This window comes from Echiichthys vipera (assembly GCF_963691815.1).
Source record: "Echiichthys vipera genome assembly, chromosome: 1".
In the NCBI taxonomy this organism is placed as follows: Eukaryota; Metazoa; Chordata; class Actinopteri; order Perciformes; family Trachinidae; genus Echiichthys; species Echiichthys vipera.
The window spans coordinates 10,317,698-10,330,868 of record NC_139826.1 but is presented as its reverse complement, the minus strand read 5'-3'; the positions used below and the strand labels follow the sequence as shown (position 1 = coordinate 10,330,868).

The 13,171-nt window shown below is 40.3% G+C and overlaps 1 protein-coding gene across 3 annotated transcripts in view; it reads left to right on the top strand.

Annotated features, from left to right (window-relative positions):
• phkb (phosphorylase kinase, beta) overlaps positions 1 to 10,864 on the top strand; it is a 140,812-nt gene extending 129,948 nt beyond the window's left edge. For 2 of the 3 annotated variants that reach the window (XM_083911929.1, XM_083911930.1), the window contains 6 exons: positions 3,627 to 3,832; positions 4,804 to 4,938; positions 5,302 to 5,431; positions 6,238 to 6,345; positions 7,961 to 8,101; positions 8,405 to 10,864. In XM_083911929.1, the coding sequence (XP_083768055.1) occupies positions 3,627 to 3,832; positions 4,804 to 4,938; positions 5,302 to 5,431; positions 6,238 to 6,345; positions 7,961 to 8,101; positions 8,405 to 8,542 (858 nt within the window). In that variant the 3' untranslated portion in view covers positions 8,543 to 10,864. Of the gene's footprint in view, positions 1 to 2,314; positions 2,406 to 3,626; positions 3,833 to 4,803; positions 4,939 to 5,301; positions 5,432 to 6,237; positions 6,346 to 7,960; positions 8,102 to 8,404 lie in introns of all 3 variants that reach the window. The other variant, XM_083911928.1, reaches the window with a different exon arrangement.
• The last annotated feature ends 2,307 nt before the right edge of the window (positions 10,865 to 13,171 follow it).

Below are 13,171 nucleotides of genomic sequence, written 5' to 3'. Positions count from 1 at the left end.
CTACAGTTTTTCTCCACATATCTCCACATACTTTGATTAGGTATTTCAGGCCTATATTAAGGTTTCTCAAAGCCTGGATATGAATGAATGCATGATTCAAACCCCCAGTCATAAAAAGTATGTAATTCATTCTTTGGAGAGCAGCTAAATTAAACTGACCGGAAAGCTGTTGCCCACTATTCAAGTCAAACATCTTTTCTCTTTTCTATCTATTCGATCACAAAGCTGCTAAGATTTCATTTTGTTTGTGGTATACTGCTGGCCTCACTCACCTAGAATTGACCAAATACTGTAGATGGTTGTTACAGCTTCTCATATGAGCTCCTCTTTAGTGGTCAGTGATTTCTGTGTCCATGGTTTGATTTTAATTCATGCCAGATTACATTACAGTTATTGATTCAAAGCAACTTTTATTATATGCTGTTTTATTAATTAATAGGATTCAAGCATAAAGGATTTGGTTTTTCCGTAGTGTAAAAAAAAAAAAAAAAGCCTGGAGGCTAGTTTCCAACTTGCAGGGAAATAGCATCCATACTCAGTTCAATTCACTTTCTCATTTACCTAACATGGGCCAGGAAGTGAAGCTTGAAATAGGTTCCCCGACAAAGCATTAGTGGATTGACACCACATCATGCCTTTTAAACATCAAGGCTTTGTTGAAATTTTATTCATCTTGCTCACGATATGCCTTTATAGTTCCGCAGGTTTAAGCACTGAATAACTACACACACTCACATGTGCGCGCACACACACACACACACACACACACCAACATATCTAATAGCATATAATAAGAGGAGTTTGTGTTTCAGCTGATTGTACCCCATTAATCAAATTATTAAATGTGTCCACTGCTTTTGTGAGGATGGCTTCGACTCCATGTTTGTGTCTGTAGCAACTCTGGCTGTCAGCTGCCCTGTGAAGATTATAAGTGTTTACGTGCTGCTTTTTCCTTGTAGGACTCCTGCAAGCAAGAGGATGCAGTTTGAAGGCTGTAGTGACTCTTGTGAATAATGAACTGAGAAATTAGTGAACATTAAAATATTTTCTGGGAAGCCAACCTTTTATTTGGGCATTCAATAACTAGATATAATTTGTTAACTGGGATTAACACATTTAGCTATTTCTTACATGGTATAACTCATCAATGAGGTTTAATTTAAAAAATGGTTGGAAATTTGAAATTGGGGGTATTTAACTTCTGTAATAAGAAAAGGAAGCAACTGATAATGACACCTGGGGACAAATTCATGCCTGTTCTGTTTTCTAATAATGCTGATACAAATGATTGACAAGTCTTTCACCCCATATGACCACATAGGTTGTTTGTTCCTACCCCTTAATACGACCCATATGATCCTATATTATCGCCTCTACTAGTGGCAGCAGATCAACGTGTACTCATCGTCCATTGGCCATATACAGAGGCTAAAAGTCCTCAATGTAGTGGCCCCAGGTTCGACTTTGGTCTGCAGGCCTTTGTTGCATGCCCCTCTCTCTCTCCCATTGCCGTCAATCTCCAGCTGTCCTATCAGAATAAGGGCATGAAAAAGGCAAAAAAAAATCTTTAAAAAAACAACATAGTGAAACAGTTGCAGTGGAAAGGTTATGATTAGGGAAACATTGCGTTAAAATAAATATGTTTATGACCTAACTTAACTTACGTAGTACTCATGTACCGTACGTGACAGTTACGTATGTGAAGTAACCACCAAACATGTGACGCATATGTGTAATGTGACGTAAATATGTAACATAATTATAACAACATACTATAAGTAACCCATGTTACTTACGTAATTTAACTTTTAAATAAATAAGTTCAACAATCAGCGTTGATGTTTCACACATTGATCCTGTGTTTAGTTGACCAATCCGTGCACCACAACCTCCTCCCTATGCAGACTTTGTAGTTCACCTGACTTCCTCCTCTGCTCCCCTCATAATTACTATGGCCACTAGAAGTTGCCGCCACTGTAAACATAAATATGGGTCGTAATAAGATGCTTGTACAATTGACCTATGGAGTTGTTTTGGGGGGGAGTACTGTCCAGTAATGGTATCATGTTTGGGCACTGTACTCAGTATACATGCTCCACATATTGCATATTTTATAAGCCAATTCATTTAAATTGATTACAAGTTGAACATACAGTATATAATCTGTTCTTTACTGAAGATGCAGGAAAGTTGAGGAATTGGATCCTTAACTTTGTAGTAGAAATTAAGAAAAAAATTTGCTTGTTAAAGCCCCAGCTGTTAGTTCTCACCTGTCATGATGTCAAGAATGTTCTTGTGTCTTTTCGCCCATTAGGTCTGTTGTGCGACTTGCTGCCAGTCTCTTAACTAAGCTAGTGGACAGCCTTGCCCCCAGTATTACTAGTGTTTTAGTGCATGGCAAGCAGGTAAGTGGACACAGACCGCAGGGCTTAAGTAGTTTACTGTGACTACCCTTTTTAGTTACATTCAAGTTATTTTGGATTATGTTGGTAAAAGGGCATGTCGGGACAATGATTTTAATGTTCACTGATGAAAAGAAATTAAATTGGTAGTATATTGATTATAAGCTTTTCATGCTGTCATCCTATGTAAATGACTTAGGGTAGCTGCATGGTCATATTCCTCATCACAGCTCACCTCCATTGTGTGTGTATCTAAGTTGCAGTTGTAGCAAGCCTACCAGTGTGACCAGCGTAAAATCCTAATATACACCATGTCCACATGTCTAGACACACTCCATGTTCTGATTGATGTATTCTGACCCGGGAATTTGTCTGGTGCCAGTCCCTTGCGCTGGATGAGATTCAGTGCATCATTTCCTGTCAAGTGTTACTCAGAGATTAGCCTCCTCTCGAGAGTGTCAGTTATCTTGCCTCATTTTTACCCTTCTGAACAGTTTTAAGCATTTCATTACGCTGAAGTAGCTCAAGGTGGGAATCTGCATATAGATTGCTTACCGGAGGGAATGGTCCTCTCAACATGATTGGAAAAGCTGATTTAAGATTTGAGAAGACTGTGTTCCTCTGCTTACAATAACAGCACAGTTGGAAGAAATAAAAGGCACCACCCCATTTTAGTCAATTCTGACTCTAGTTTGGCTTATATTTCTCATCAATAGTGAAATTCAACAATGTATTTCGCCTTGCTCATTTCCAGACTTTCATTTTCAGCTCTGGGCTGTTCTTTGCTCAGTTAGAATCAGTTTAAATGTAAAGATGAATAATACATCTTCAAAGTTCTGGGTTTCATCAGCTGAAGGCAAGGATAAAAGTGTGTCCTCCCATCATGAAGATTGGCTGGGTGTCATTTTCATGAGGTGGCTTTCTGAAGAAACAAAAATACAAAAGAGTAATCCTGAGATTTGTCATTTTTTTTCCTATTAACTTTTATGTGACTCTGGGAGAGGAGGCCAATTTCAGAGTGATGGCACAAAGATACAAGCCACAATGTCTACGAATGAACACACACAGATACAAACACACACACACAAGCACACACACAAGCTTAGATATATTACACCCAACAATTCTTCTGTATTTCAGAGAACATTCTAACTGTCTGCTGGTTGGATGTATGCTTTTTGCCCTTTTGTGTATGTGTGTGTGTGTGCGTGTGTGTGTTACCAGGTGACCCTCGGCCTGTTTGGGCAAGAAGAGGAGGTCATCTCCAACCCCCTGTCGCCAGGGGTGATCCAGGGCATCATCTACAGCAAGTGCTCGCCTCTTGGCGGGGAGCGGGAGGCCGTTCTTCAGCAGGAGCTAGTCATCCATATCGGATGGATTATCTCCAATAACCCAGAGCTTTTCAGCGGCATGCTCAAGATCAGAGTCGGGTAGGACAAATTTGGGTTTAGGAGGGTTGCAACGTTGTCCTAATAAGTCTTGTACTTAGTCATGTAGTACAGGATCTACTTTTGGCTGTAATTTTCCTTCCCTGGTATTCAGACCACTCAACAAGCATCAGTTGAGGCTGCAGTCTTCCCTCAGCTTATTTTTCATGTCCGCTGATCAAAAAAAAGCACAACACCTAGCTGTTAGATCTTTGTGTTCACCCCTTTCAGCTTGTTCTTCTGAAGTTTTTATTTTTTGGTCCAAATGAACCCCACTGCAGTTCTCTTGGAAGTGGACTGAGACTCAATTCCGAGGTGCGCTCTGCACTAAATGGATAAAAGAGATTTGAGTTTTGAACCCATTTCTGCAAACATGTCTGGTCTGAAAACACTGTCAGGAAAATCGAAACCCAATGTGAGAAGAAGTGTTGTGAGGTTAGCTACAATGTGACGTTTTAAACTATCAAAATTCTGTTCAATCAGCCTAGTTGGACAAACAACTCAGCGGTTTTGTTTGTTTCAATTTAATTTTGGTTTTTTACTTTAAAATAAAATAAATAAAATGATTATATTATAAGTTAGACCTAGAAATGTGGTATGTATCAAATAAATTATTAATAATAATAACTTAAAGTAATATTTAAATATATGAGAATATTGACAATGTTAAGCAATACTGAAGAAAGGAGACTACCTGAGTTAGCATTCCTGTTCTCTCGTCTCCAAGTCAATGTTTTTCTTAATGGTGTTTTTGTAATTTTTTTGTAAATACCCCACTCATGAATTTAGAAGCTTGTCCGTGTCTTAAAAAGGCAGTTTCAAACAAGTTGCCATTTTAACCACAGCACTTATTTTTTATTGCGAGGGACCCACGGCGATGCTAACTTCCGGTCTGGCCTACAAATATACACAATCCCTGCAGCAATCTATAGGGTTCAAATCTGTGTTACATAGTGTGTGCTGTGGATTTCCAGATGGATTGTCCAGGCCATGAAACATGAGCTCAAGATCAGGGCGGGAGACATGCCAGCCCAGGACATCTACCAGCTCTCCCCAAGCGACATCAAGCAGCTCCTGCTGGACGTCCTGCAGCCACAACACACCGGCAGGTACTCTTCAGAGACGCATGCACACTGTCAAGAACATTACCCATGCTTTCTCATCCCTTTCTACTCACAAATCTGCCTTTGAAGACATAGTGTCGTTTTCTTAATGCATTCACTTGTTATATTATCTTTTGTAGTTTTAATTATTTTATCTTCTGTCTTGTCTACATCCATATCTTATTATCTGATGCTGGCCCGCAACCCAATTTCCCCATGGGGATTATTACATTTTTATCTTATCTCATCTAATCTAATACATACTGACTCAGGGACTATTTCCTCTAGAACAACAGCTATAAACATTATACAGTATATCCCCAGTCTCTAAAACTCGGCCCACCAGTTTCACCATTGTTTTGCCCTCAGGTCTTGGCTGAACAGGCGCCAGATCGATGGCTCTCTGAACAGAACCCCTCTGGGCTTTTATGATCGTGTGTGGCAGATCCTGGAGAGGACCCCCAACGGTTTAATGGTGGCTGGGAATCACCTCCCACAGGTATCTGCCTCATCAGACGACGCTGCAGGATAAACACTCTGAACAATGCTGGTTAAAGGGGACACTGTGTATCGTGTGCTGCTATACAAACAGCTACTGGTTAGAGAAACCTGCATGACTGTTTCTATGCTTTAATTCCTAATAGACATAGATAGCCATGTTTTGCAGTCTTAATACCTTATACCTTACAAATTTTGTAACCAATTTTGGTTGGTTTAAGTACACTTTTTTCCATAGTCACAAGAAACCTGTCAAAATTTGCAGGATGGAACCTTTGCTGATGAACAAATGTTGATTTTTTTCAGTGATACAAAGTACCAAAGGTGGTCTGAGCAGTCAGATCTTTATGCGTCCTCGATACTTCTTGGGTGCATTCACACCTGTACTTAGAGCCGTCCACTTATGATGGGATCAGCCAGTCTAAACAGGCCATAAGTTTTCACAACTTATATTTACTTTCGCTACATCTCTCATAACCTGTTTGGTAACAGAGGGTCTTCAGCTTACGGAACACACTTTGACTTTTTTTGACACCTACGGCAGGTGCCATGATGGACAGGTTATCAGTGCACAGGAGGTGGGAGATCCCACAACCCTCTGCCTCTTTTGTGCTCACGGCGATGGAGTCAGATGATTCAGTGTGACACTTAAATCAGGACAAAATAATTAAAAAGAAAAATTCTAACAGCTCTGTGATCATTTATTCTGGTCACAAATACACACATTATATACACAATGATCATCAATAACAATATCCAGCAGCTTACATTTCATGCTCACATGAACCACTTTATTTCTCTCTGCAGCAACCGACACTGTCTGACATGACCATGTATGAGATGAACTTCTCCCTGCTGGTGGAGGAAACGCTGAAGAACATTGTCCTGCCTGAGTACAGACAAATCATAGTCGAGGTAACCACCAAATACCAACACCACAAAAGTGCGCAGATAAAATAGAATCACAATACTTGAATCTGACTTAAAGAGATACTTTAAGCCTCAGCTGAAGTGATGGCAATGTGATCAGAGGAACAATGTTTGGTCTGTGTCAGCTGCAGAAGCCCCCGCATAATGGAGCCTCAGAGATGATGTAAAAACCTGTCATCTCGCAGATTTCAGTAGACTGTGAGGATGTGTTTAGCGTCATTTGGACAATTTCACCAGCTTTCCATGAACACTTCCGCCAAATACACAACCCAAACACCGTTCATCTCAAAACAATTCTCACATTAAAATAGGTAAAGTATCCCTTTAAGTAAGGGACCATGTCTGACAATGTGTTTATTATCAGGAATTAATGGACGACGTAGAATTTCGTCCATTTTTCTTTTCCCTGGTAATACTTGATAGTTACACCTGAAGGTGACTAATACCTGGAATAGTCATTACCATCCCATAAGGTCCCAATGCAATAGCGTGTGTGTGTGTGTGTGTGTGTGTCTGTCTGTCTGTCTGTCTGTCTGTCTGTCTGTCTGTGCGTGCGTGCGTGCGTGCGCGCGTGTGTGTGTGTGTATGTGTTTGTGTGTAAATGGGAGAGAGACAGAGGGAGCATGCAGCAAAGGGCCGCAGGTCAGAATCCAACCCGGTCACAAGCCCATGCAAATATGCGCGTGCACAGATCATTTTCTGTGCTGCATTCTTCTACACCACTGGATAAAAGTGTATACTTCACTATGTTGTTGTGGCGTCTGTATTACCACATGCCACATCCCCCTTAGAGCTACATACAATCAGCAACCAGGCTCCTCTCAGGGGATTGAGCGGCCATTGTTTTGGAAGATCGAGGGACTCACATGCTAATTAGGGGCGTTTCGGGGAGATAGATCTGCATCATTACGGGTATTCGACCCTAGTGGAACAAACCTAATGTCCCCAAATCAATATCAAGATTTTCACAAACAAATAATACATTACACCATGTGTACTGTCCACAGCCTGAAGTAGCGAGTTGAACAGCGAATGGGATGTGATCTCTTATGTTCAGAGGGACAGTGAAACATACTTCTTGCAGCTTGTGTGTTACAGCTGCCAGCCTTTGGTGTTCAGATGGTAAGGCACTGAAGGGCTACACCCAGTGTTGTAAATAGGATTTTAGCTTGTTAATGTGTTACCAATAAATTGTAAATGGTTGCTCATTAATTTTGAACGGTCAATAGACAGTTTCACAGGAACTACTTAGCAGGTGTCCATTAACACTTTTTATGGACACCCTGCAAACAAAAAGAGCCAAGTATTCACCCGGACCATGGTATAAATCAAATTAAACGTGAATGGATTTTGTACTCAACATGCCATTGACTTTGCTGTCTATTCTGGCATCAATCACTATTCTCTGTTCAAACACTGCAACTTGTCCACAATCAAGCAGAGAGGATATTAAGTGGTTCCACTTGTAGCAAATCTTTACTAGCTACCGGTTTCGTTTAAGATTGATATTAAGATTCCCTGTGATTACTCTTAAGGGAAGTAAATTACGTAAATTCACTCTGAATAAATTTTCCCTGTCCTATCTCCACTGTGTGAGTAGTTGCTGATGGTGGTGTCCATAGTGCTGGAGAGAAACCCGGAGCTGGAGTTCAGTGACAAGGTGGATCTGGACGATCTGGTGAAAGAAGCCTTTAAGGATTTCCAGAAGGATCGCAGCCGCTTTGAAGGCTTAAAGAAACAGGTAAATGGCTTCTCTCTAGGCTGTAGCTGATAGAAACTGACATTATAACAAATCATTGGAATTTGACCTGAACTTCTGTTCCAGTCTTACACTAATAATTTAAATGTTAGCATAATTCAATTGTATTAAAAGGCCTAATAGAAAAATACTGCCATTGTCCAATTATTTATTCAATTTGTGAGATATAAGCCAGCTAGGATGTTGTTGTTTTTTACACATAGCTCATCATTCTAAAATACCTTTATGGGAACTTTTTAAAAATTGAAAAATAAAAACACTTTTCAACTCTTTTGTCTCTGCCAGGATGACATGGAGGCGTTCTACAACACACCACCAGTGGGAAAGAGAGGCACCTCCAGCTACCTGACCAAGGCTGTCATGATCCTGTTGCTGCAGGGGGATGTTAAGCCCTGCAAGGACGACCCATGCACTCTTAGCTAGATTTACAACGCTTTGACCCCTAAGCCCGGCCTGCTGCAGTGTAGTCTTTTAATGGGCCGGCAAGGACTACAGAGTTACCATTGCATGTATTCAGAAGATAACCTCTAACCTCTCTAAGCCTCCCTTCTATACGACCTTACCCGCTCCTGCAAGCTACGTTTTTTTTCTGGACTTTTGCAGTACCAGTAATAGAAGCCTCAATTAGCTTAGATTAGCATGTTTGCAATTTGCACTTGGTGTTAATATTTGCCCACCAATCACGTTCAATATATAATCAAAATGCTGAGAATTGGGGGATATACTCATTATCATCAGGACCTTGTTTCTTTTACCTCTACACATTTGTGTTCCGTAACCTAACTCTTCTGTACCTTGAATTGCTCTAGTTATGTATTACAATTGGTGGCTAGTCGTGTCCAATGCCACATAACTAGCTAATGTTGCCACATACTGTAACTAGCTAGCTGTTCTTTTATCCTTATCTGGATGCCGTAGATTCATAAGACTGCACTTTGTTCCAAGGGATAATGTACTATACGTCCATTAGTTGTGCTTAACTCACTAGCACCTAGAACCTGGCTTAACCTGAATTCAGTCTTCCGGCTATGTTGTGTATTGAAATTGACATTTTAATTGTGTTATTAATTACTATAGTTGGCAAGCTATGTCAAAATAGCACCTAGCCACCTAACTACTGTTATCTTTCTCCAAAATTAAGTATTTTCCTAAACCATCCAAGTAAAACTAATTCAAGGAAATAGTTATAGGTTAACTGATCTTATTTTAGCATAAACACAGAGGGAAACAACTAGCCTGGCTCCGTCCAACTTTAAAAAGGTATGCTCAACTAAAGTAGCAGGTTACTGGCTGTAGCTTCATATTTAGCATACATACAAAAGAGTGGTATCAATCAACTCATCTGAGTTCCTGTAATAAAGTGCATCAGCGTATTTAAAATAAAAAAGTCAAACTATTTCTTACATTACAAATTCAATTGAAATGTTTTGTATTCAGTTATTGAATTTCAGAGTAATGCCAATATGAACTGTGATAAATGAACCATGAGCTCAGATGTAAGTGATACCTCACCAGCAATAACCTATAGCAAAAGTCAGTACAAGCTCATGTTGTATTGTGATAGGTGTGGTGCTCAGATTGATGCATTTGGCTCCCAGGAGCTTTAAAAATGCATCCCACATCACCAGATATAAAAAGCGGGTAAGTCTGCCATTATTTCAGATTTATCCAGTATAAATATATAAATATTCATCTGATTATCCTTCTAAACTATCTGTGTGTCTTCGGCATCAGACAGTCTGAGAACCACTGTGTTTTGACATTTGGATTTTATAGTGAAGTACACACTATATTCAGCTGAAGTGAGGTGTGTGTTGTACTATGTTAAGTTTCTCTTAGTGGAACGCTGTGTCCTCTAACGTCTATGCCTGCACAATCTGCCGCATGACAATGGGTATATTTTGCATTAACCATCGTGACAGTTTCTCTGAATTTTAAAGGCTACAAAATAGAGTTTCTGAGAGGCCTATATTTCAGGAGGGCTCTGCATAACAATGACTACTGCTCATCTGAAGTCCTGAGATGGAGGAACCTTTAGAAAAGGCTGTTTTGTTGAATGTTGGAAACAGTAAAGACTGCTGTCATCCTTAGGTAGAACTTATTTTAAAGCGTGCCTCACTGTAATGAGTCCAGCCAATCTTGTCACTGTGTGTGTGTGCGTGTGCGTGTGCGTGTGCGTGTGCGTGTGTGTGTGTGTGTGTGTGTGTGTGTTTGTGTTTGTGTGCATGGGTGTGTTTACCGTTGTCGTTCAAAAGAAGTTTTTTTTAACTCAAAACTGTAGTTTCAAAGAATAAAGTTATCATGGAAAGTATAAACATTTCCCTCTGTCACTTTACTATTGCCTTTATAAACTGTTTATGTGAATGTGTAAATAAGTGCTTTTTGCAGTTTGCAGCTGCTTCTGGAACACCTCCCCTTTAATTCTACAGTTAGGTGAATATGAAATACAGATAATTACTTCACACCTCACTTGTTCCTTGGCTAAAACTGCAGCCGAAATGGAGCATGACTGCTACAGCCCTGAGCGGTGTGTTTGCCATTGTGTCGGATTCTACCAGTTACACCCACTTACATTGCCTGAACCCCTTATCAATCTGCATCTCGCCACTGAGGCTGTGTGCGCCGTCTGCAACGCTGACTAACTGACTGGCAGAGAGAGGTGGAGAGGTGGGCGAGAGCCAGAGGAGAAGATAAATGAGCTCTGCCTCGCACTCAATATATTCAAATCAACCTGCATGCTGCTGAGAGGAGATCTTGTATGTCATGTTGAATAAATCTCTTCTTCACCAAGAGGAATCCAAAAGAAATTAGGTTCTCTCAACATTAAGTAACATTTTATATGTAATTTTATATCTATGTTTTAGTTTCCTTTTTTGCATTGGTTGGTAATGAGCAATACACCTTGGAATGTAAGATAATCACGATCAGGTAGATTATTTAAACTTTTAATGGGGAACTACACACATTTTCTAATCCAAAAACTAGAGTGTTAAAATTCAAACTTGTGATGTCATCAGGTATAAAGTGTGGAGCTGCCCCGCAGACAATTGTTGTGAAATGTGTTATAGACACTGAGAGCACCAGGAGAATGTTCCGGGTATATGGGGACATTTTCTGTTTCACAACTGACAACACACAACAGAATGAAGCTCATTTGGGTATAAAAAAAAAGAAACAAACAAAATCGGCCCCCTATTCATTGTCTATAAAGTAGCTCAACACTTTATACTTAATGACATCACAAATTTCAAAGACTTCCTTCTCTGGTTTCTGTCTTTGAGAGAGAGAGGAGCTCATGTTCACCAATATTGATGGAACTTTCCTAGGCCATGGAAATAACATTTCGTAATTTAGATGGCCCTGATGATGCCATCAGGCCATGGGATGCATAACAAAAAGAAGCTATGAGTTGCATTGTGGGAAGTGTAGAATTCAATGTTGTTGTTTTTTTGTTTAAATATCACTATCATGAGTCACCTTAATTGTATTGAAGTGCAATACTATGCTTCACTCGAATTCGCCTTTAATGAGGCCCAATGAGGGTTCGGTTAGAGAATTTTATAAAAAGGATAAGAATCTATCGTTATTTATTTCAAATTCTACAATGCCATCTTTCCATCTACGAAACAAAAATCCAGATACAGAGACCTGTGTGATACTGTCCTTGGTGGAGTTTATGCCTCATCTGTCCACTAGGATGCAGCAGAGTTACAGAAATAACATGTTTGGGTCTGTTTTTTTAAATCAAAGATGTTTCTATGGTACGTCATTTATTCAGAAAATAAATCATATTAAATAGTAAATTGCAGAAAAAAATTCATGGAAAGTCAAATGATGTTGATTCATATCCATGATCTGTTGTGTCACTGTGTAGAACCAGAAGATCAGTTATACAGTTTATTGTTTCTACATTACATACACACAATTGACTATTGCTCTTTTCAAATCTGCAGTATGTGGTTATACAGAATACGTGGTAATGGATAAAGAGGTGACTGCTGTTGCCCTAAAAATCTGCAACTGTCTTACATAGATACTGATGAATGGAGTGAATTAGGTCCTCAAAGAAGTAAAACATAATTCATCTCAGAAAACAGGCCAGGTTCCACCCACCTCCGCTTCACTTTGATTTAATTCTCTGACCAAAGGGCACATTAGGTGAGTGGACAGAGTGGTGATGTTTTGTCTGCCAGGAGAAAAACAAACAGGTGGGAGCTGGTAGGAGGCTCTGCTGTCTGGCTGAATGGAGAGGAACAAGGAGGGACATTAGCAATCAACAAGAAACAGCACAAATATGAGGAGCCTTAGAGGTCTCACAATGTTTCACGCCAGAACAGTGGGAAATAAAATCAAAATTAAATGGGACTAATGATTAGATTAGATTAGTTTAGGGGGCTATGCACATGGAGACGTGTGAGTAAAGAGGGGATACGATTACTTGAGTTTCCCCCTAGAAACCAATGAAATCTCATCTCATCTCATCTTCATCCTCTTATCCGGAGTCGGGTCGCGGGGGCAGCAGCTTTAGCAGGGGACCCGAAACTTCCCTTTTCCGGGCCACATTAACCAGCTCTAACTGAGAGATCCCAAGGCGTTCCCAGGCCAGCATGGAGATATAATCTCTCCACCTAGTCCTGGGTCTTCCCCGAGGCCTCCTCCCAGCTGGACGTGCCTGGAACACCTCCCTAGGGAGGCGCCCAGGGGGCATCCTTACTAGATGCCCAGACCACCTCAACTGGCTACTTTCAACGCAAAGGAGCAGCGGCTCTTGCTGAGTTCCTCAAGGATGGCTGAACTTCTCACCCTGAAAGGTAGAATTAAAATAACATGGTGATTGATAAATGGAGTGCAAATATTGGAAAGCATTTCTCAGACGAGCCTATCACTCAACCCGTTCTTATTCTTCTTTCGTTTCTTTTCTGATGCACACACATGTTATCATATACACATCCTGCGACACTGCAACCATAGATATCTCTGGAGGCGTGTTGTCAACATGGAGATAACCGATAAGCATAATCACAGCTGACATACATACGGTGTGTTCTGATT